General features: G+C 34.6%; 1 protein-coding gene across 8 annotated transcripts; it reads left to right on the top strand.

Annotated features, from left to right (window-relative positions):
• The first annotated feature begins 300 nt into the window (after nt 1–300).
• On the top strand, nt 301–25901 carry LOC105675903 (ankyrin repeat and death domain-containing protein 1A-like). Of its 8 annotated transcripts, none has more exons than XM_067351446.1 (14): nt 301–472; nt 13090–13304; nt 14563–14666; nt 14811–14909; nt 15232–15330; nt 15973–16179; nt 20455–20652; nt 20982–21080; nt 21353–21451; nt 21629–21727; nt 22884–22979; nt 23373–23607; nt 23827–23970; nt 24197–25901. In XM_067351446.1, exons 2-14 carry the CDS (start codon nt 13199–13201, stop codon nt 24280–24282), a joined length of 1671 nt encoding a protein of 556 aa, XP_067207547.1. In that variant the 5' UTR covers nt 301–472; nt 13090–13198; the 3' UTR covers nt 24283–25901. The 8 variants fall into 8 exon arrangements, with proteins under 8 accessions (XP_067207547.1, XP_012228810.1, XP_067207550.1 ...); XM_012373387.2 differs by having other exon boundaries at nt 23842–23970; XM_067351449.1 differs by having other exon boundaries at nt 23394–23607.
• The last annotated feature ends 107 nt before the right edge of the window (nt 25902–26008 follow it).

Raw genomic sequence — 26008 nt, forward strand, 5'->3', positions numbered from 1 at the left:
ATCGGTATAATTAAATTGGAAGAATACAAATTTAAATCCGGGCGACTAATTGCTAAAAACTGCATCTGTATTCCATAACGTGTGCTTAATATCGCGGTCAAGCGAACAACGAGGAAAAAATGTGTTGCAATCCCAAGGCGATTGCAAACTGTTTCCATATCAGCAACTCCGAATACGTACCAACTACATACGAAAACGTATCTGCAATAGTGGTCCAACCCTCCACGTGGCTGCGCTGCCGTCGACCTAGTAATGGGGGTGTTTCGCGGGTGAAACGGGGACGATTTGGTCAGTAGCATGCCGCCTCTCGTAGCGTGAATGCTAGGCGAGCTTTCGTTGTGCTTCTATCGTGGCGGAAGAACGCGACATCCGTTACTCACTTTATTTCTCCACCCAATTGTACTGGTAATTGGAAATCCAAGAGTGGTTTTCTGTCGCTAATATATTCCAGAAAGAGAGAAACACGACACACGTAAGTGTATATCAACAATAAATATCTTTATAAATTTTAAATTAAGAATATTTATTTTTAAGACATAAATAATAAAACTGAATGAATTTGATTTTAATTAATGGATGCATAAAATTAATAAATGTTTTTAGTAAGGTGAAAAATATAACAGTTTATTTAATGAATTCTATATATTGAAAGTGTGTTGAGTGTACTCTTTATTAGTTTTGTTATTCGTATTTTAATGTAATTTATATTACAAACATAATTTTACGACAAATATTATGTTAATGCGACAGAAAAGTTTGTTTGTATGTCGACGGAATATTTTTGTGAGTGTAATGATAATCTAATTGAAATTCAATCGAGTAGAAAGAAAACTGTTAAAGGCGTCATGTGACTTGTACCACTCATTCCACGTTCATTTCTCAGACGTACTCTCGTATCGAAAGCATCCACGTTCAAGTCGAGCTAATTAACCATTACAGGAAACGCGCGTCCTTTACAACCCTTTTCATAGCAATTTAACGGACGTTTTAACAAATTATGTTTCACACGCCTCTATGAAACAGTTGAAATTTATTTTGCTGTGTTTCAAATTCATCCTTAATATTTCTTGCCGTAAAAAATATTTCTTAATCATAAAAAATTTTGAAAAATTTGAAGTACTGCGTTAAATGAAAAACTTACTGGGAAAAAGAATCTTTCAATAAACTAAAAATTACTTAAAATTGGAATGTACTTAGAATTGGAATTTATTTGATTTTGTATTGCTTTTTTTTCTCAACGGAAACATCAAACATCATGCATTATTATCTTTTAAATTTTAATTTAAAGCCATAAAATTATTGAATGTGCAAAATTAAGAAATTATGAGAAAACAACGTACGATTAAATTTTCGTTAAAAAAAAAATAAATTTTATCAATCAAAGACGTTTGAAAATGTTCAATCATCAGTGTTTTAGTTCCATTTTACATGTATGGCAAGAGCACTGTGTAATTTATAAATACAAATTTTTTATTAGTTATATACTGAATGATAAGAAAGGCAATTTTTAAAAAACAAACTTTAAAATTAAAATTTAAGAGATTTGTAAAACCGTTTGTTAGCTTTCGTAATGGAAGTAGCAGCTATTGTTTGAGGCCTCTAATGCCAAAGAAAGGATACTCATAAAATTAGAACATTAAAGTCTTGTAGGAGCATGCATCATAAGTTAAAAGATTAATATAATAATATTAAAATTGAAAATGCAATGCACCGAAACAGAGAGATTAAACATACACTCTGCTACATTTTGAGCAATGTAAAACTGGGTTAATACCATATTCATATTTACAACAAATTTTTGAAATATATAATAAAAAGGAAAATAAATATATATATTTATATTTTACAATAATATAATTACTATCAATTCCACAAGTTTAATACTATTTTAGTTATTTGAACTGTTGGCGTAATGTAAAATAATAATAATCATAGTATTTTCAACGTTTCTCTTTTTCTTTCCAAGCAACACATTTAAAACACCATTACATATTTTGTTTATTAATATACTTGTGAAACTATCAATTATTCACAATAACTGTCTTCTAGCAGGCAAATATTTTGCAATAAAAGGATTAAAGGCAAATATTTTGCAATAGAAGAATTAAAGGCAAATATTTGCAATAAAAGGATTAAAAGTTGTATATTTTCCTTTATAACGGCTCGTAGATTACTGAACAAAATCATTGCAATAAGGAAAGTCAATAACATTCTCACATAATCGAAAATGCACTTAATTACTCCTAAAAAATAAAACAATATAAAATTATAAAAATGGTACGCAATTTTTTAACAGAAAGCTTATATTTTACAAAAACATGTGTAACTTCAGTCAATTTTAATTGTAATAGGAAAAGAGTCCGTTTTCATTTTCTCAGTTCTATGATTTTCCAGACTAATCCCGGTTTGTTGTTGCCGCGGATGAAGCCAGTAGCGAAACTTACCTGGTAAGACTACCAGGTAATATTTTTCGCAAAATTCAGAATTAGGCGGATGCATGCGCGTGACGCTAACAAGCGAGAATAATACGCAGCGGTAGCGTAGCGTTAAAATAATTTAAAGGCTGCGCGAATATATATACCTCATCTTTAGCATACGTGTGCGTATGTATGTTTACATACATGGACACATGGATGATTTGTTGCGAAGCTGATCGACGTTTCATGCTATACATCCGCCGTTTTCCATCGATAATCGACGGCGCACGAAAACGCACGCCGCAGATTGAAATTGACGGCGACATAAACACGAAATGATTTGATAACCGCATTACACAATACAGCATCCTTTATACGCCTTCATTACCTTTCGATATGACAGCGCATATATGTATAAGCGCATGTATAAAAGCGCAAAACAGTATTGGCCGACATGTTAATCCATGAATATCAAGATTATATATATTCGGCGACAACCAAATGAGCATACGTATAAACTCTTCAGTACCGAAAACATTAATAATAATACGTAATATCTGTTGATTACAAGCACATGCCTCTCTCTCTCTCTCTCTCTCTCTCTTTTTCTTCATCTTACTGTATTTGTCTTCATAACATCTCCACCATTCTACTTCTCTCCTATTTTACTTCTCTCCAACTTTGCGTCTGTTACGTTTCATTTTGCACCCATCGACCATCTTCGTATCAAGCTACCTTATATTTTCATGAGTAAATGAATCAAAATATAGTATGATGAAAAAAAAATAATTATAATAAAACGACCACACCTTTTGAAGTGCAAATAAAAAACAAATATAAAATAAATTACTGCATCAACTTGGAATTGTAAATTTATTTATATTAACGCATTCGTATTTCCGCACCTTGTAGCGCAGTTAGTAACTCGCTGAATTTATCATTACTTATAGCAAACTAAATAATTGTTAATCCTTAAGCTAAAATATTGCTTACGAATGAACAAGTATTCTATAATTTTCATATAAGAATCTTTTATATCTTATATGACTCACTACTTTACACAAGTATATATATATATATATATATATATATATGTAATGAACATAATCATCTACGAAACGGGAAGCAAGATTCACTTTTCTCGCACATCGTTGCGTCAGTATTTTTCCAAATTTTTGAAAATCTAGTACGCGCGCGTTATTTACGGATCAACGTTGCGCGTATGTGAGTATGTGTGGCATGTGCAAACTATCACGCTATTAGCATCAGCTAATCAGCTAGCTGATAAACTTATTTTTATGTCACCTGTTTGAAGAAATAAAAGAAATATCGGGACGTCTCCGAGTATGACATTTAAGTTTTCAATAACTTTTGAACTTTAATTACATTTTTGAGTGTGTTCGGTTTAATACTGGCGGTCTCTCTCTCATGGGTATCATTGAAGAAGCATGTTATATCGCGCGTGGAAGGGTATAGCATAGTCTAGTTCCTAAGTTCCTTTGGCAAGCTTTAGAGGATACTTAGGAGGTAACCGAGTTAAAGATCGCATGCGTTCTAGGAAATTCTCAACCCAATCATAAATTTTATTTCAATTTCCACGTTCCCCACGCGTTTTCCATTGCTGCATTCTACATAATTTAATTTCCACTTTAATAGGATTAGCTACATTCAGCTAATAAACGATTAAAGTTCAATCTGGGAAAGGCATAATTTGTGTGCGAGTTCCGTGTAACTCTCTGTATATTTTATAGAAGGCAGTAAAACCGATGTACTTCGTGCTGGAAATTCTGGATGCCTGATATATGTTTGTGCCGATATCCCGGCGCTTGGTAGATCCGTGGAAAGTTCCGTTCGATAGAAAGCTTGAATTATCGGGAAAGCGTGAACGAGTTCCTGAGCCCTAGTCACGGGAAACTATGCCGCCGCCATAAGACGGCAGACTTAAGTGTCGTAATTAGACTCGCGTAATCTTGAAAGCGATTATTTAGCCAGACAGCATCGTCTTTTACGCAATGTGACTTAAAAAATTTATTTACTAATTGGACCACTTTTCAACTTGAAAAAACCAGTTTTTTCTCCTTTTTTATTTTGAAATATTTAAAGATACATTACACGCAAAACTCGTATCTATCTCTGTTTTTCTTCTGCGATCTCACGCGATACTTTTGATACGATCATCGTTTACCATTTACTCTACGATAACTACTATTTCACGATCACATCGCACGCAACACATTTTGTAATCCTTACTCAATTACTCGCACTCAGAGTTTGATATACATCACACATTCTTTCTCGCATTCGGTAATGTTTGGCATAAATTTTTGTGATAAAAGTAACAATATAAAATTCAAGAAAAAGAGTTGCTCGACATAAAAAAATAAAATATTAAATTTTTCATATAGAGAAAAATAATTCTTATTACCAAACAATTATTTATCAAATTAGAACTTAATCCTTAAATCAAGAAACATTTAATTGCAATTTGTTCTTTTAAATAAACAATATAAAAATTATAACTTTTAAAGATAAATAAGCAGGTATTTATTACATGATTCGGCGGTTCAGTAGTGAAGTAAACGTGTGATCAGACATCGTAATCTTATAAGGAAAAATTTACAATTGATATATATCTACATTTATTCTATTTAGATTTAAATTATAATTTTTGAGTTTGTCTTAAAATTTAAATCGTATCGAAAATTTATATCGATATAAAATATAAGATGTGTAGCTATGTAAATATCATTATTTCATTCATGATAAATTTAACGGAGACCTCTCGGGCTTTTGTGCGGCTTCGAGAAATATAAGATGATTATCTCTATCGCGGACCAGCTGATTATATCGCGCTTATTTTTAGCACGAGTCCGACCGCTGTGTACATGTCGCGCCAGTTTAATGAAGTTCTGGATGATCATTCTTTCCCCTCGGCGGCATACGTATTCTATTTTTCTTCCACCCAGCCGAGCTCATTCCTCTTTGAGATGAGACTTGCGGGAAAAGGGCAAATACGCGCTTCGCTCTCGGGAAAGCGAACATTCGTTGTTCATTCAGGGCGTGATATTTCATCGATCATCCGGCGGCTGAGTGATGGCGTAAACGTGTGGTCAGACATCGATATAATTTTATAAGAAGAAAATATACGTGTGACGTACTTCTATTGCGTGTTAAATTTTTGTTTAACGTGTGAATTTGAACAATATAATTAATGACTTTAGCTTTGTCTTTAGAGCCACGAGCGCTCTTGGATTCATCATTATCTAAAACTTTACTTCATTCTCTCTCTCTCTCTCTCTCTCTCTCTCTCTCTCTCTCTCTCTCTCTCTCTCTCTCTCTCTCTCTCTCTCTCTCTCTCTCTCTCTCTCTCTCTCTCTCTCTCTCTCTCTCTCTCTCTCTCTCTCTCTCTCTCTCTCTCTCTCTCTCTCTCTCTCTCTCTCTCTCTCTCTCTCTCTCTCTCTCTCTCTCTCTCTCTCTCTCTCTCTCTCTCTCTCTCTCTCTCTCTCTCTCTCTCTCTCTCTCTCTCTCTCTCTCTCTCTCTCTCTCTCTCTCTCTCTCTCTCTCTCTCTCTCTCTCTCTCTCTCTCTCTCTCTCTCTCTCTCTCTCTCTCTCTCTCTCTCTCTCTCTCTCTCTCTCTCTCTCTCTCTCTCTCTCTCTCTCTCTCTCTCTCTCTCTCTCTCTCTCTCTCTCTCTCTCTCTCTCTCTCTCTCTCTCTCTCTCTCTCTCTCTCTCTCTCTCTCTCTCTCTCTCTCTCTCTCTCTCTCTCTCTCTCTCTCTCTCTCTCTCTCTCTCTCTCTCTCTCTCTCTCTCTCTCTCTCTCTCTCTCTCTCTCTCTCTCTCTCTCTCTCTCTCTCTCTCTCTCTCTCTCTCTCTCTCTCTCTCTCTCTCTCTCTCTCTCTCTCTCTCTCTCTCTCTCTCTCTCTCTCTCTCTCTCTCTCTCTCTCTCTCTCTCTCTCTCTCTCTCTCTCTCTCTCTCTCTCTCTCTCTCTCTCTCTCTCTCTCTCTCTCTCTCTCTCTCTCTCTCTCTCTCTCTCTCTCTCTCTCTCTCTCTCTCTCTCTCTCTCTCTCTCTCTCTCTCTCTCTCTCTCTCTCTCTCTCTCTCTCTCTCTCTCTCTCTCTCTCTCTCTCTCTCTCTCTCTCTCTCTCTCTCTCTCTCTCTCTCTCTCTCTCTCTCTCTCTCTCTCTCTCTCTCTCTCTCTCTCTCTCTCTCTCTCTCTCTCTCTCTCTCTCTCTCTCTCTCTCTCTCTCTCTCTCTCTCTCTCTCTCTCTCTCTCTCTCTCTCTCTCTCTCTCTCTCTCTCTCTCTCTCTCTCTCTCTCTCTCCCTCTCCCTCTCCCTCTCTCCCTCTCCCTCTCCCTCTCTCTCTCTGGATAAATAAAGTTTTATGTAAAATTATCTAGGCGAATAAAACTCATATTTGCAGAGACCGTTTGCGATAGAAAAATGAATTTTACGGAGTTGTTTTAGTATATGTGCATATTCCTATTTAAATACAAAAGTTAAAACTGATAAACTTTCTCTTTTCTAAACTGAAAATAAATTCAAAATTGGAATTCGAAGAATCTGAAGAAATGGCATATTACAAGATCAAAATTTGCGAATACAATAAATTTCTTACGAATACATATTTTTATACATATATCTATATTTTTGTCCTTCTATACTTCTATTTATTAATTTCTTTATTTTCTATATTTCTATATTTCGAAGATCGATCAATTTCCACCGCAATGTCATGATATGAATCATTATCGTAATTATCACATATAAATTAATTTCTATCATAAACTTTGTTTTCAAACAAATTTTTAATCTATAAATATATAAAGCTTTGTAGTTATTTAGTTTCACAATGCCGAGTTGTACAAAATCGTGAAAAATCGTAAAAAAAATATTTTACAGAAATATACAGTCAAAAGCAATTTCTTCCACTCTGTACATTGAAAATATAATTTCGCATTTAATTTTAACTTTGTGTGCCAATATTTGAAATTTTATCAGCTTCGTCATTTTACAAAAACTAGAACACATGCAAAGATGATTATGTGTATATGATTTCATATAATTGACCTACTAATAGAGTTTAATGCGCACTTCACATTTCAACGTGAATTATATTCACGGAATCGTGCAATGCGTCATCAGTATGTGCTCGATCAAAGCTGCGTCCTCGATTAAGTGCATCGGTCAGCATGAGAGAAATTCGAGTATCTCGCATCAAGCACATTCTTCTATCGATAATGGATCAAGTATCATTTCAATGTTTATTGCGTTAGTTTAATATTAAACAAAGTTTATGCAACAGTAAATCAAAGCTTTATCGTTTTTTTTACATTGCAATCTATGATATTCCTCGTGTATTATTTTTAGATTATATTAGATATTTAATTATTTATTGCACGCTACAAATTTCACATTACTTAATTTTTTTTATTTTTTTAAATTATTTATTAATCAAAGCCCAATGCAGCACGTAAAAATATTTATAACATTTTTTTTATATTTATATAAAAAGAATTAAAAATATTGCTAATTAAAACTTTCATTAAATCGTATTAAATATACTTTTAATAGAATCGATATTTACATCTTAAACTTATAATATTTATAAAGAGAGAGAAAATAGAGTGCGATTTAAAATTTGAGTTTTGCAGTGAATCGTTCGATTTAGTTCGACACTAAATGGTATTAAGTTCTTGAAATAACATCAATTGGCGAGTGATAAATTAATGTGAAATTAAGGACGTCACTTGCCCATAATTCATCTTCAATTTAGAAGTGCGTCCATTATATCTGACCGTGACATTCGAGCCTCGAGTGCCCTATTCAGGAGATCACTGCATTGTCGCTTTGTAAAGCACCGAAACCTGCCGCATGTGTGGCAATGGATGCGCCGAGAGAACAATAGTACCCACCAAACGTTCGAAATCCAATTGTGTACCTGTCATTGGTCGCCTGCTAAACGCATTTCGATCGTTGTGTTGCATTTCGGTGGAGGGTCTTGTATAGTATTAAATTATCACATGTAAAGCGATTCGAAAAATATACCAAACTGTACAAAATCCTCATTGCGCAAACACTATTTGCTAATCGATTATTAATTAAAGTGAAATAATTGTTTTATAAAAATAATTTTTAATTCTCTTTTAATAAAATATTTAGAACAATGGAATAAATTCATGATTTATATAGACTTTATTTTGAATATAATATTATAATTTAAAACGGATCTTGCAAATTAATATTCCTCTCTTTTTTTTAGTTCGCTTCATCTCTGAACGCTACAGAATTATAATAATATATTGTGCTTTAACATATATTTATAAAATTCACCAAATTTGGGATCTTTTGATCCCTGTGACAAACGATAAAAATTGTATAATTCGAAAAAAGTTATATAAATTACAATGGCTCTTTTTTATTATACAATGAATTATTAATTAAAATAAGCTACTAGAGCCTGAGCTGGTTTAACGTGCTCTATTATTTTCAATTCTTTATTACTGTACATACGTTTCGGTCCTTAGGATTTGGCCATCTTCGGTGTACTCAATTTAATCTAAACGCATTATTAATTCTAAACACAAATTGATACGCAACGCAATCAGGTTTGTTCTATATTTAGATGTTCTCTCGGTGAGAAATGTTAATACCTGAAATGTTACTTTATTGTATAATAAAAATTGTAACATCGATAAATTCAAAAAAAAAAAGGTAAAAATGATATGACAATATATTGAACGATATCACGTAACATCAGTAAATTCAATAAAAAAAGACACGCAAGAATAGTACGACAATATGTGGAACAATATCACGCAAGTAATATCAGTAAATTGAATAAAAAAAGAAACGTAAAAATGACACGACTTCACAGAAAAAGTGAATAATATCGGCGCAATCTCGTAAAATTTCATCCTCTCGTTCTCTCCGAGAAAACTCTCAAGCCACAGCATCTCATTATTCGTGCCACAAAAAAACATTTTACAAGCATAATACGTCTCTCGTAAAGCAAAATGCATAAATGCAGCAGTGAGACTTTAGACACGACACACGGCAAAATAAAGAAGTATATTTCGGAAGCGGGGATGCGTGAAATTCTCTTTACTCCCAAGCGTCGTCGCTATCCGGTTTGATCCTCGAAGAAAAATGTCGACTTATACTTGCGTGACGGCAAAATATGAAAAATGGTGGCAGCTGAAGATAATATATTTCGAGGTAGCGCCTCTCAACGATAAGAATTTATGAGTTTATTTGCTGCAGACTCGCCCTGCTACGTCTTTTACTAATTTCATAGCTGCACTTACGCCGTCGACAAAATGCTAATGCCAGTAAGCTGCAAATAATGAAGCGAATTCTCGTTGCATCTCATCACAAAGATGCTGTTTGTGAGATGTAAAATCTTTCACAGATGTAATTCCATTTGCGTTATCGTTACATTGTCGTTAATTATCTCTTTTTTTTTATCGTTAAGAATTTTTTCGTACAATGCAATAAATATCGTAGATTCTTTCTAATGCTAATATCTCAATCTTGATAATTACCCAACGTTAATGTCTGTACAACTATTAACTTATGACACTGTCAACGATATTCTATCATTTAAAAATTCTGCTTTTTAATTGACGATAAAAAAGTCATCACGTTACGTACTAAGTAATACTTTCAATCCGATAGATTGTAATAACCCATTAGAATCCGAGAAGCTTCGGCGACCGTAATTTACACCGCTTTGTTCAATTTTACATAAAACCACATTGCACGAACCGCGCGCATTTACTTTCCGAGCGGATGAATGCACGTAGCTGCAACGGATGATCAGGAAACGGAAACATCGTCCCTGATATTACATTATTAACGAAACGACACGCTGCTAGCTGAAAAGGCATGCCGCAGCCGTATGAAATGTACAACGCCATGCGATGTATCGAGTAATGGAGCCGTATCTGCCTCGGAACAGTGAAATAAATGATGCCAAGAGTACGGTGAAACGACTTGACCATTATATCACATCTATATAACGGATAAAATATTACATCTACATAATAGGAAAGCAATGTAAAATTGGTTCTTTTACAATAAAATAATTTTTAGAAAATCTCAATGTAGCACCAAAAAACATCCAATTACGTTCCGCCTTCTGATAATAATTATTATTAAATAGCTATATATAGAAAAAACAAAAGAAAAATCGGCATAAAATATTATGTGCATTAGTTTTTTCCATAAATTAATATCGCAAATTCAATTATAAATCGGCTATTAATAATTACAATATTTTTAGCGTTCGACAGAAACTGGCCGCGCTCTAATAATAGTTGCACAAAAATATTCCGAATTACTTCGTGACAATATGATAGGTACAAAGGGACCCAAGATCTCATATAGAATTAAACAAATGCAAATAAACTTCCTCAAGTCACTGAGTTATGTAGGACGTTGGCGACAAACTCTAGCAATACCTTCGTAACGCGACAAAGTCAGATACAATTAATCATTAAACATATGACAGTCGTAACTCATAATGCAAATGAATGCATCGTGGGCGAAGACGCGTTTTCCCAACCGACATAAATATAATGAAATACATTACGTAACTCGGGAACGTCTGTAATCCGGTGGTGCGCTTTCCTACATCTCCCGACGGATCCGAGAATATTCCGCGTGAATTCGAATTAAACATTATTATATACATTATATCATATTCCACGCTTCGACGAAGAGAATATTTTTACGCAAAATAACTTCCTTCGGAGGAAGTTTGAGGAGTGAGTCTCAATTATAGCAAAAAGTAATAACTTTGACTGATAATGCAACTTTCTGTTAACAGCTTGCAATCTCTACCTGACATAATTTCCATTCTCGTTTAACCGTGATTATTTGGATTTACGCGATTCCGCGAAGCTTGACAGCTGCGGAATATTGTTAGATTTATGAGATGTTGTCGCGTAGTACAGCGCTGCAAATATAACAGCAACTACGCGTTAACTCAATCGACAAAATTAGTTTAATACTTTATCGCATATTCGGGCGAGCGCACCAATGCGCGTTAAATAACGCCTACTCACACTTGCGAGGGAAAGTGATTGCAAATGCGAGAACTTTACGCACATCGTAAAATAGATTACTTTTTCATTTTCTTTTAAATAATTTTATTCGAACAGAAAAACTGTGCGGTCGTCATGGATCTGTCTCATCATAATTGCTGATTGTGTATCTCATCTTTATTTTCTTTGACTTGTCATTAACTTATTAAGTGATCCGTGCAATCATAGCTGTAATGATCCCACTTAAGAGAGACACATCCGAAAATTCAATGTATACAGATCTAATAATACCAACGCTTTCACGGAGCTAACGCTTTTGATTCAAACTATATTTATCCTCGAAATTGAGCACGACCAGAGACATCAAAGAGATGAGCCAAGAGGTAGAGATTAAGTGAAGCGGAGAAAGGGATAGGAAGCATGGATCAAAGCTTTACTTTGTTACAGTGCAGCTGACTTATGTAGAAAATTTAGACATTTCTACCATTGCGATTGTACCTATGCGTGTTTGTGCTCGTGGTAGCAAGCTCTGCGCTGTACGATAAACTCGAAAAAATCTGCGGCCGTTAAATATGCAGGGTGTAACCACGTTTAAACGAACATCGGATTACATATGTGGGTCGTTCGCCATAATCGTAATTCGATTAGTGCAAACTAAATGACAAATGTGTTGAAGTTAAAATCTAAAAAGCATTGCCCGCGGCAAAATGTTCAGCTTAATTATTACTTTACTTAAAAATTTTCATTTACATTTTCATTTTCGTACCAAATTCAAGATTAATCAATAGCCGTACAACGAATTCTATTATCGATGCACCTGTGAAACACCTTAGAACAGAAATACATTGCAATTCACGATGCAATTCGCTTGAATTCGACTTGAACCATTTGAAACATAAGCAAATATATCAAATTTATTCTTACAGTATATCTGATTTAATTCTCTAAAATTCGAATTTGCGAATGAATTAATTACTACTCACAAATTAAATGTTATACATACTATTTGTTAACCAAGCTTTCAAATATATATATGTATTTAAATGTCCGTTCATGCAAATTATGTAACGACAGATTACAACAAAACGGGAACATTTAAAATAAGACAAATTGTGAAATGTAAAACGAGAAAAATTCATGATTAATTCGTTCGTCATATATTAATTTATTCCATCGGCGATGAGTATCGAACATAATTGCGAAAAATATATGAGAGTTTTAATAAACCGTAAAACTTTCTGACAAAACTCCAGTTTTGTATAACGAGGAATATTTCTAATAATTGGCAGAGAAGATAAATTAATGCTGCGATATCGAGAAGTCAACGGCAAATGAAAATTACGTCTGTATTTTAATTCTGATATATGAAGAAAAAAAAGAAAAAATCTCTATATTTTTATCATAAATTAAATTATAGGTAATACAAAAATATGTTTAACTTTTTTTTACAATTCTCATATATTTATTCCAAATTCACGTAATGTGAATATAGCCATTTAATTTCTTCCTTTATTCACATCTCCGGCCCGTTGCCAATTACTTCAATGATTTCAGTTTCTTTTAAATTTGTAATTTTAATTATGATTTCTGTGATCGCACAACCCTTCGTATCATTTGGCTTTCCAGGTCGTCGATAATTAGTAGTCGAACTGCTCCAGGTGCATTAACGTTGCCTAACAGCCGAGAAACCGTGATGCCGATGACAATACTGGGCTTGAAACAACGGCAGTGAAAGATGGTTGATAAGGAAGAACTGAGTATAACGAAGGCGAAGGCACCACCACCGTTGAACCTCAATGAAGCGATCGAGGACGAAGTACTGAACCAAAAGACTGCTAGAAGTAAGTAGAGTACGAATACACCTCATGCAAAATGTGCCGCGAAGCGTAAGAAAATTTAAAGCTGTCTTGGCAATCCCAAGTAAAACGTGTATATATAGGCGAGACGTAGAAGCGAAACTCGCAGTCTCCATTTTTCTCAAGATTTATAGTGAAGTTAAAAAGAAACACATTCACGCGTTCGGTTGAATCACTGAGATTTCTTTTTACCGATGTCCATTGCAAATGTCAATTTCTTGAAATTAAACGGATCTTTTTCACAATGTGTTAATTTACACTAATTAATAAATTTATAATTTACTATTATTATTGTAATTCTGACAAAAAATTTTATTGCAAAGAATAAAATAACACATAAATATAATTTACCGTTAAATAAACTTTATTTTTTACGGAAACAATAGAATAATATTGTGCCACCATTATTTTTAGTTTACATGTAGACCAGATAATTTCTTTGAAACAACTATACTCTTGCAAAGCTTGGTCTTTGTTATAGAGAGAGAAAAGAAAAATATTTCGATAATTAAAATTTCTTGCATGTCTGTTTCACTTAAAAATCACTTTTATGTACAAGCGTACCGTTAAGATGCAGCTACAAAAAAATGAAAAAGTATTCAATTTACATCGGACATCGGCGAGATCAGCCATTCAACTAATTAGAGATACACTGTATTCTCGTGTTTCGTCCCAACCTTCCTTCCTTGCTTCCGCCTCGATTGCACAAGCGATCGATAGCCGCGCGGTCCGAAATTATAAAAAACGGTGTGCAGCGGTAACGACAGCACGTGTGCGCTACGACGTGACTGTCGGAAGTTAAAATGAAAAGCCCGTAACGAATTAATTGAATTTGTACTTTTTACCCAGCTCGTTCCAAGTTTTACTTTCGCAAAAACCAATATGCAATGATCGAAAAATTAATCTATATACGTCCATGTTACGTCGAAAAGTACTTTGATTCAGTTTACAAAACCACTGCAAAGGGATCGAAAAGTTAATCTACGTATGTTAGGTAACGCTAAAAAAGTAATTTCGGAAAGCTACAGATAGATAAAAAAATTAATTCATATGCATCCATGTTACACCGACAAAGTAATTTGATATATTTTAATTAAAAACATTTCTCAAGTAAAATTATTTCGTAACGCACAAATAATTTTATTTCAACAAGAATCTCGCGAAATTATCAACCTTACATAATTTTGTTTGAAAAATAAAATATTATCAAGTACGCGCATTATCTATATCTTTTTTTTATCAGTCCTTAAGAATGATCTTCTTCTACACGAGGCTGTGATAAAGAACGAAGCGGACACCGTTCGTAAAGTACTTAAGGAAACTGTCGACGTAGATTCCCGAAATAATGTAAGTCACTAAAATTGTTTCAGAGACAAAATTAAATGATGAAGCGTTCTTCATTTAATCTAACGTACATGTTGCTAATACAATTTTTGCCAAACTATTAAAAGTGATGAATGTTTTAACATTTATCATTAACATTTCTCTTAGTATGGCCGCGCTCCGATTCATTGGGCAGCATCTAGAGGAAACACAGAGATTATCGAGATATTGATACAAGCCAAATGCGATATCGAAGCGAGAGATAAGGTATGACACACGTTTCGCAAATTGTGCAAGTAATTATAAAATAAGTCAACAAAAAATACGAACGAAACAAAAAGAGAAAAATTAAACGTAATAGAATCACATCACTTTTGCATGTTAAAAATAAATGCAGTATTTAGATTGAGAATCGATGAGCATTTCTAAGATAAAGAGTGAGCGATGTAAGCGTAGCAATTGATAAATGGATACTTCATTTACATGTTTCTCGAGCGACACTTCTGTCGGAATTTAATCTAACCGGTTACTGACTTGATGAAATTCCTCGTCAAACATTAATTTCCGAGCTGTTCATTTCTCTTTCAAGTATGGAATGCGGCCCTTACATATGGCCGCCCGGCACGGACATCGAGACGCGGTGAAGATGCTGATCAATGCTGGAGCAAATGTATCCGCGGTTAACAAGGTATATCAATCGCCCTGCTACAGTCGTTTTATCAAACATATATTTCATGTTGAAGCGAACTCAAACTATTCATGCACTAAACGCAGGATATTGCGCAGGATCATAATATCAAGCCGAGAAAATTTTTTTTGAGGAAAACGAATAATCCTTTGTCCGGCAGAAATTTGCGGAATATGTTGCACGGGGTTAAACCGGATTACATCGTACATTTAATTGAAGTTTATTGATCGCGCGAGTGTCGAAAAAAAGAAAGATGTTGCAACTGAAATTTCATGGAGTTTGTGAAAAAAAAGGTGGGATAAGTCGACGGGCAACCGCCGCGAAATTGAAATCGATACGTGTCAATATTGATATTAGCGGCGGTCCTAAATAATAGCACGCGCTTCCTCGGCACGTCACGCAATCTTATTACGCGCGTGCCGATACGAGCTGTTTATGGAATATGAAAGTAAGGCGCGTGGATTATAAAAAAAACGGCATTTTCATTATACGAGAAGCTTTTTTCTCTCTTCCTTTTTCTGCAGATTGAAATTACGAGGCACGTTACACGCGATCGTATAATGTAAAAGTCTCGAGTTTTCCTTCGCAGAGTTCTTCCTTCATACAACGAGCGTAAACAAAGGATCCTTTTTTTCCGGTTAGAAACAATACACCCTCTTAATGTGCGGTGCTCGCGGCACCAACGTAGGCGTAGTGGAGTATCTCGCGGAAGCCGTGGAATCGTTAAACGGTGAGGCCACCGATTGTACCGGTGCGACTGCACTACACCATGCAGCCATCGCTGGGCATCCCGCAGTGATAACGGCGCTCGCCAACATCCCACGGATCATCCTCGATGCCACAGATAAGGTAAATAGAAACCTACTTAATTACTTGGACTATATTGTTGGATGAGTTGAATTACCATATAAGATCGTCGATACGTTCGCAGAAAAGAATAAAAACTGTGTTCCTCGTAGAAATAATTTTAATTTTATTTAATTGTTTCAAGCGAAAGAAGTATTTTCTCTCGGTTTCTGCAGAAACAATTGAAATGAAATCTCTAAAACATTTGATATTACGATATAAAGATATGAGAAACGTGCTTTACTCCAAGCGGAAATACGGATATCTTGTACAATGTACAAGACCGAGAGGAGTTATTAACCGTCTCGATAGTTTTGTTATTAATATAATATGATTTGAAAAATATTGATAATGTTATCGCGTTTATTTTATTATTTCATCATTTCGATTCAATTTAATTGCAATTATTCAGGCCATATATTTTCTATAATCCACATTCTTTTTTTAATTTTCTGTAGGGTCTCACTAGACTAAATGCTTGCTAAAGCAATGAACAAACAAACACACATATCTTGTTACATCAAACGACATATCAGTGTGCGTCGCTGTGCGTATTCCGAAACGTTCTCGTACAATACGGGCGTGCTTCGGCTTCAAGTTCTCGAATTTCGCGTTGCAACGAGATATTCCACACCCGGAAATCTGATTCCCACTATTTCCCCCCGATTCGGTACCTCGAGGGATATCCATCCATCAGTCCATCCATTAGCATCTTGGTTACGCGAACTTCGCGGAAGTTCCATCGGTTACGAAATCGCCGATCAAAATTAATCAAAACTATGCGGAAAATTTATTCACAACCACGCTGTGTACAGTTCACTCTCTCTCTCTCATAAATTATTAATTGTTATCTCCTGGAAAATATTTGCATATCTCCATGCATCATGCATAATTTTATGCATCCCATTTTTCTCGCTGGCTGTCACAGGTTAATTGCCCTAGAACAATATTTTTTTGAAACATTGTTTTTGTAGTGTTTTTAAATGTAGTATTTTTCATATAATTATAATTACGTTGCCATATAATCTACATAAAAAATAGAAGGTAAAATAACGTATTTATTTTTTCTGCTCCTCCACGAATAATGGCCAATTAACATTTAATGCAACTTTCAATTGCATCCCGTGTTCAAACAAATAAAAATTTATTATTTTCGAAATGTAGCAATAATTGAGTGTGTTGAGTAGAGTTATATCCGACGATGAGAGCAAAGTTCCTACAGAGAAAAAGACATCTCTCATCTAAAATCAGTTGTCGTTCGGCAATATAGTTTTCCCAATACATCGTTCAAAGATCTGCCAGTGTGTATCCTTCTTTTTTCGATTTTTATCTATTTTTTTGTCGATTTTTATCGATATGGGATCTTCAGTATCCTTTGTTTAAACGCCACAACGACGATAAGCATCTGTGTACAATCCGAGATCAGCTTTGACGTGTGACGCAGGCACTCGGTAGGACATCTCAAGCTGCTTCCCAATACGCGAAAGATATACATGTAGTATCTCTGCAAACGCGATCACCTCTGGGACACGCTTAAGGGCTTGAGGGCCATGTTGGTTCCCAGATCCTTTGTATGTGTAACGAAACAATATAACGGACATGCAGTTTTGTAACAAAACAAGCCTTTGAATGCAACAAAATAAAAAGTAAGATAAAAAAAGGAAAAGAAAAAATTATTATTTCGAAGTATTTAATCTGAATGCTGCGAACAAACAACTTAAATTTGATCTAAAAATTACCTAGAGGAAGAAAAAGTTTAATTAAAAGTATAAGCTATAGATGAAAAAAGTAACTTCTATACTAGAATTAAACAGAGTTTCAAAACGTAATGAAATGTTGATACAACATTTTCTTACTCACATCACCAATTAGAAATAATAATCTCATTAATATATATAATAATTTAGATTCTGTTTGCGATCATGTAAACTGTTTGGAAAGATATAATATTAACGAAATAAATAATAGAAAATTTTTCAAATTTTACACTATCGTAGCAAAATATGTTAATTATTACATGAATAATTTGTTAAACTTGCAAATTATGTTGCTAATCTGCCAAATTGATTTCTGCCATCACAATATTTTTCTGGCGACAACACAATTTAATTATAAAAGCAAGATGAGGAATATGTAAAAGTTCTCATCATTTTTAAGGCAATTTTCTTTATTGTATCTATATTATATTAATATTTTATAAATAATATACTATTTTTAATCAAAATATTTTAGGCAAAAAATGGATACCGCAATAAAAGAAGTTTGTTTTTGGATCAATCTATCTATATCTGAACAATGGAAACTTGTGCGTACTCCTAATATTATAACTTCAAGAACAAATTTGGATATTAAAGAGACAATCGAAAGTCATCGATAATATATTCGATATTATGTGTTTTTTTTAAATTAAATTTACAGACAACTCTTCTAAAAACAAAAATTAACAACAACAATATTAAGTTCTACCAGACTATATTTGCTTTTTATCTTGAATTATACATATTATTCCTATATCAAACATTGAACGCGCGCAACTCCCACGCTTTACATTTCATGTGAAGTCATCGCGTATGTACGTACAAATATCCGAAACAGCGAAAACGCATCAACAATCCGAGAATAATGGCACGGTTGTGTGTGTAACGATATTTTTTCATAGAGCAGCGCAGTATCGATCGCGAAGCGAGCGAAGGTACGAAAAAAAAGCGGAAATTTATAATTTATCGACAGGAACAATCGGCCGTTCGTTTAACGCGCGTCGGCAAGAGTAACCGCTCGGATTTCCATGTATGCAATCGTGCATGCGCTCGCAGGTAGGTCATAGCGCACCGCTCCGCTTTCGATTTAGGTCTCGGAAAGTGGGTCTCGCCCGGCTGCTACAACGCGTACCTTTTCTCCTTATCGGGAGGACAAGCGAAATCCCCCAAGGAAGATCACCGCTGTGTAACTCGACTCGGCCGCAGGCTTGAGCACATTTTACGGGGACCTTTGTAAACAAACCCTCCCGACTTCTCTCCACATCTCCCTTCTCACTGGATACTCTTGCTTTTTCATTCAATTTACTCGCGTTTCGCTCTCTAGTCTCTTCGCAGTCGCGCACAGAATTCTAATCTTCCTGAAATACCGCGTTCCATTCCATTTTTCCATTCCATTTTTACATTACACACGGTTCGCTGTGTATCAAATAATCATTCTTGAGTATAATCAATTATTACTGAGATCAAGTCGTAAAGTCTGTTCAGATAATTATGATAAAACCACGTATCGTATTATTTTTTTATGATAGAATTAACAATTGCGAGTTTTACGATATCTATTGATTTTGGTTTATCAGTATTTGTATTTTTATCAAGTGTTAATTTTACTTTTAATTCGTTTGGTATTAGATTGAAATTGTAGTGAAAAATATTCCGAAGGTAGATTTATTCCGTATTATAAAAACAAGTTATTTGCAACATTATACATACATATTAAACAGTTATCTATCTGGGGAAACCGAAGAAAACATCGGAAATTGACACGATATGAACCCACAAAAGGAAATGTTCCGTATGACGCCTAGCAGCTTCGTTGCAAGCACCGCTGGAGACTAACAATATAAATAAGATTCCCGCCAGGAATTCCTTTAGCTGGAAAAGTTTTCTTGATTCCTTTTTTCTATGACGAGATTGATAAGCGCCATTATGAGCAACTTTGCTGACACAAATCTGTATTGAGTTTTCTTTCACTTCCGATGTTTTCCGATATTAAGCCGTGACGAATGTACACATGTTATAATGAAAAATCTGCAAGAAATGAGATTCTAAAAATAAGAAATTGCAACTCTCAGAATTTCCAAACAACTTCACCGCTATACTGTTATACTTCTTCAAGTTTGCAAAATATAATGGTCCCGTGATATGCGCGAAAAATATTACCCCTAAGATTTGCACGATTCTATTTACTAAATAAACGTTCCGCCGTGCGAAAACAAGAGATGTTAAAATAACATGTTTTTTCATCGTCTACATTGCAAAACGTATGCAAAAACCATTCGGTAAAAATACTGTATTTTTACGCAAATATATTATAGTCGTACGAACCAAACCTTTAAGCGGTGTAAAAATCTCTTTATTTAATTTCAAAAATATTTAATACATATGTGTTTATCAAGGCCGAAAGGGGTAAAACGACCTAAATATCACAAATAGGCGAAAGGGGAGAAAAAGATATATTAAAGTCGCTGAAAAAAAGTGACGTTTTCCATCTAACTTTTCAAGAAATCTGATTCGTTTTCAGAAAGGACAAACACCGATGCACTGTGCCTGCACCGAGGAGCATTTGGAAGCGGTTGAAGTTCTTATAGGATTAGGTGTGAACGTAGACGCCCAGGATAACGATGGCAATACCCCGCTTCACGTAGCCACCAGAACGAGACACACAGGGATAGCGCAATTGTTATTAAAAGCTGGAGCGAATACCGAGCTAACAGACGCGGTAAATCAAATAGTTGCCAACGACATTACATCTTAACAATTATTTGACAATAAAAAAAAAAATTACATATTGCATAAACGGAATAAATTGTATCTCAAATTTTTATTAATCAAACTTCACAGATTCTTCATAATTATATATACACATATTGTAAGATATTTATAAATAACAAATTTATAAATGTTTCCAAACAATTTCTACAGAATTGAAATTGTCACTGAGCGACGAGATTGTATTCGATTAAATAAATCAACGAAATTCGTAGAAACGAGATTTCATTGTAACAACAGGCACGTATATCATATCTGATTAATCTGTATCAATTCCAGGAAGGCTTCACTCCTCTTCACGTCGCCGCGAGTCAAGGATGCAAAGGAATACTCGACTCCATGATTCAGCACGGAGCCGATCTTAACAAGCAGTGCAAGGTACAGATATATCTCGGCATTTCCAAATATAATCCGTGCCGGCTGCTGCATACATAACGATCGCTATCAATATTTTGTCGTTGCGTATTATTCGCGCATAGAAATATCCATCTCGACACTCGATAGTGAAACATGCATGCAATTATAATTCGGCGAATAAAAATAAATAAAATATCGCTGAAAAGTAAGCATTTTAACAATAAAACATATTCCCTAATAACGAGAAAATACGTAAAACGGATTATACAATTTTATTCAATTATCCATTGCAGAACGGTAACACGCCCTTGCATCTGGCCTGCCAGAACAACGAAGTAGAAACGGTAGAGATATTAATTAACAAAGGCGTTGATCTCAATTGTTTAAATTTGGTATGTAAAACGCAAATTATATATTTCCAATAAATATAATAATTCCAGCTAGAAATTAAAATGCATGTAACGCATCTGTTATCGCATAAAGTCCTCTCTATTTTTACTGAGGACATATCTAAAAATTTCCAATACAGCTTAATGAAATTATTACCGTTTATCACTGACTTGTTTTAGAGACTTCAATCGCCCATACATATCGCGGCCGAAATGGGACATACGGATATTTGCGAGTTGCTGCTTGCAGCAGGTGCGAATATCGAGCAGAAAGAACAGGTGAATACATTATCAAAGTAGTATGAGGATATAATCGAGTAACTACGCGTTACCCTTTGACGATATAATTAATTCAATCTGTTTGCGTTTCAAACATGTTATGCACGGTTGACTAAATCATTTGTGGACATTATTATTTCATTATTGAAATCGTCACACCATGAGTCGCCCGCACTAATTGATTTATAATTAAACATTAATTATTCAATAAGCAATTAAGCTTTACTTAATGTATAAATTAATTATTCGCTTAACAAATACAATCTCACTTTTCGCGACGCGAAAGAAGATTCGAGAAATACCAATGAACTAATTAAAGAGGGAATCTAATTAAATTTCCGTGAGCCAAAGTGATAAAGCAACAATGAAATATAATGAAATATAATATAATTACGCGAAGGGTTAACTGTTGAATATTGCTCTGTTTTCTGTATTCTGTTATATATATATATACTTTTGACAGTCTACCTGTAATTAGCAGATCCGCTTTAATAATGACCTCCGACATTACAATGCTTTAAATCCAATCAAGGTAGCACTAGTACGTGGCAAATACAAATCATTACTGTTCCACATAAACGAACAAATCCAATTATTCGGTATAGAGCATCGTTACAATTACGAAAATGATGAAATTAATAAAAACAGAACAAAAATAAAAAATTAGAAACAAAATGAGAATCTGCGATATATGGCCATTAATCTCTCTTTCTCTCGTTAAAATAATTTCAATTTTAAGAATAATAGAAGATAAAATTCTAGAATATAAATTTCCTCAATATGTGAATTTTGTCTTTTATCACTTATTTTTGTTCCGAATGAGAAAACAGTAGAAACTTTTTTTACAAAAACATTGTAGAAGAATAAAAATGCTATAAAAGATCTAATTTCGCGAAAGCCTAATAACGCCACATCCCACCCAATCTTAATCAATTTACCGGACAAGAGGTCTGGCGCGCGTGCACGACATGGGTCGATTCCGTCGACAATGTGACACGTGTCACGGGAAATTGACTCGCGTTATTTGCAGAAAGCTTCGTACCGAACGCCTTATCCTAATCCCGCGCGCTGCAGTTAATGCGATAGGGGTACCGGGTTGACGGCCGTCGTAAACTCGATAATGAAGTTAAACCAAAGTTTATCCCGACATTTGCAGAGCGGCCGAACGCCACTTTACATTGCGGCGAGGGGTAGTTTCACGGCCATCGTCGACATGATCATTAAAACCGCGAGATTGGATTATCCGACCCCGGTAGGTACGCCAGGACATAATTACAAGAATTTCGTTTATGTAACGTCAGTCTTCTTGCGTCTGACGGACGTCGCTTCCGACTTGAAGCTCGCCCCAAATCGATGTTTAAAGACTTTTGAGGTGATTCAATAATAATTGTAAGAAACACAGTATGACTTTAACGATATTTTACACTTCAAGAGTGGAAATTTTTTATAAATTTATCCAACAGCGCTTCTCGCGAGATTTCATTGCACCAGTATAGTATTTGAAAAATGTTATACTATTTCAAATATTGTGTTGATCCGACAAAAGCAGGTTTCATACGAATTGAAATTTTGAAGCGGAACGAACATGCTCCACGATCGTAACATTAAATTAGGCAAAGTTATGGGAATTCACTACGAATCTTAGGAGATTTCGAATTCCGATAAGGAGATCCGAGAGCTGACTCCGGCACGGAGACGATGGAGGGAAGGATCCCGCGGTGGCAGCATCTCCAGCAACAACGGCCGTCTCACGGATCAAGTTCGATCGACTCTCTGGAAGTTGGCCTATAAGCAATTAGCGCCTGGAGACTGGAAAAAATTAGCTTTTCACTGGGCCTTCACCCCCGAACAAATCAAGGCTATCGAGCATCAATATACGGGTAAATCGGCATTATTTATTGCACCGTTGGATCTCCCAAATTCCATGACTCTATCATAGAATTTCAGATATCTCAACCAAGTATATATGTTGTCGCATTGTATCGTGACGCATAATGAAATGACTGCCACGTTTTTTATCCTGATTTATAAATGTCCTGATTTCTAATTTGATATTCCTATAATGCACCTAGAACAGCCTTATGAAAAGGACGATAAAGCTCCTCCAATTATAGGTCCTTCAAGCTACAAGGAACACGGATTTCGAATGTTAATGATCTGGGCAGCTGGACTGAATCCCGATGTACCGCTGGCAAAAGAGCTCTGCGACGCTTTGTCAGCAGTGGACAAGAAAACAATCGCTGGTAATCCCTTTTTTATTATTTTCCTCTGTTATCTCGACAAATTTCCCACCAAGCAAAATAAATATTCTTCATTTACAAAGATAACAATGGATTACGGCACAAGCAATGCTTGCAAAGATAACAATAACAAATGTTAATATTTCGAAAATTTAATTTTGGATTAAATAGAATTTCCTGCGAAGAAAATTTTCGTATCATCTCGTATTTTCTTTCGCTTATTTCGCAGATTCCGTTCGCAGGCAGCTGGAGCAAGTAAACGACGGCAAGGCGAAGTCGAAAGGACAACGATGTCATAAATGTTCCATCGCATAAATGTCTACGAGTGCCAAGCTCGGGATCTCGCATACAAATTCTACATATGAAGATATAACGAATGGATGTTGTAATTTATGGCGCAAAAACTATTGCAGTTAGAACACTCCTGTCGTTGTCGTAGAGGAGAGTTCTGAAAAGATTGTCAAATGTAAGGATTTATGACAAAGAAGGAAAGTACATACATATGATGTCGTAATGATACCTTTTGTACTAATGATACACAATGTTTCGTAAATTCTCGAGACACAAACAACGATTATGATTTATAATACAGATATATAGATGCTACTATCGTTTCAAAACAATTAGAATTTCTTTATAAGGTAACAAAATTAGATATGTGATTTTTCGACAAAGTTTATACCGACATGCCAAAGTTTTCAGCCAAAAAACTGGAAAATCGAATATAACAATCTCAATGAAATCATCATTATGAATAAAGTCAATTCCACGAGAAAAAATTAGTAGAAAATCCGAGAAAAATAAAAACAAATTCATAAATTACTTTTAAATCCATCAATTTTCAGACAAAACCTCATAGAATGACCTCATTGTATTAATGCGTTATAGAAAAAGCGGGAAATATAACAGGAATAAGAATAATTCTACAGTACACATATTGCTACCCGCCGTATCATATTGTCGGACAAAATAATATTCACATACTATGATAGCGAGAAAAGAATTCGAAACGCGAAACGCTATATATGTATATATATATACAAATAATATATGCAAAAGAGAATAGTTGAAATGAGATATTGAACAATTATACGTAAACCGAACCGTCCTAAGCTAATCTTAATTTAGGCATCTATCAGTATTCCGTTATTCTCACGATTCTTTTATATAGAGAAACGCCGTATGCCTCCGTAACTTCTAGAAAGAAAGAATACAATTAGTACAGAAGCCATCGAAAAAGTGGTACAACTGTAAAATCAAAGTAACAATCGAATGTAGGGACTCTTCGAAATAAATAATAACGCATAGAATAAGTGTGAGAGTAAATCTCTTGCAGGGCTTTCGATGTGATAAAAAGTTATTAGATTAGATTTAAGATAAAAATTAAAATCGATAGCGACTATCGCACGATTCTCGAGAGAGAAAGAGAGAGACAATCTACATATCTGAAAGCTACAAATCTAGATGACGTTAATTACGATGATATTACATGTGGCTTTATTTTATGTTGCAGCGTTTTGCTAATCAAAGCTATAAATTTTTTATTATAATTGACTTCGTAACTGAATTTTCAAGCAAGAAGCAAATTACACACTTTGTTACCGTTTTATTGATATTATATTTAACTTTATATTTAACTTATTTAACTTGTATAATTTTATAAACGCTTAAGAATTGTATTGTTAAAAACGTAAAGAATAATTAAGTACAAAAATATCTTTTCTGCATGTTTGTCCGTACTTATCATTTTTTCAATAAAATTATAACAATCATTAACGAAGTATAGCGATAAGGAAAAAAATCATGTATATAATATAAACAAATATTTACCGCTTGATAAAAAATCAATGGACTTCCGAAGCTGCTTTCTGAAAGTAAGATTTTACAACAATGTACAAATCTTGTCTTGATGTAATAAATCGTTGTATTCTATATATCGTCGTATCAATTAATGCTGCAACCGTTATGTCAATAATACTATAATTAGTGTTACACAATTTGAATCTGTAAGAGAATTCAAATTTTTAATTTTCTTTCCAAA

This window comes from Linepithema humile, chromosome 3 (genome assembly GCF_040581485.1).
Source record: "Linepithema humile isolate Giens D197 chromosome 3, Lhum_UNIL_v1.0, whole genome shotgun sequence".
NCBI lineage: Eukaryota > Metazoa > Arthropoda > Insecta > Hymenoptera > Formicidae > Linepithema > Linepithema humile.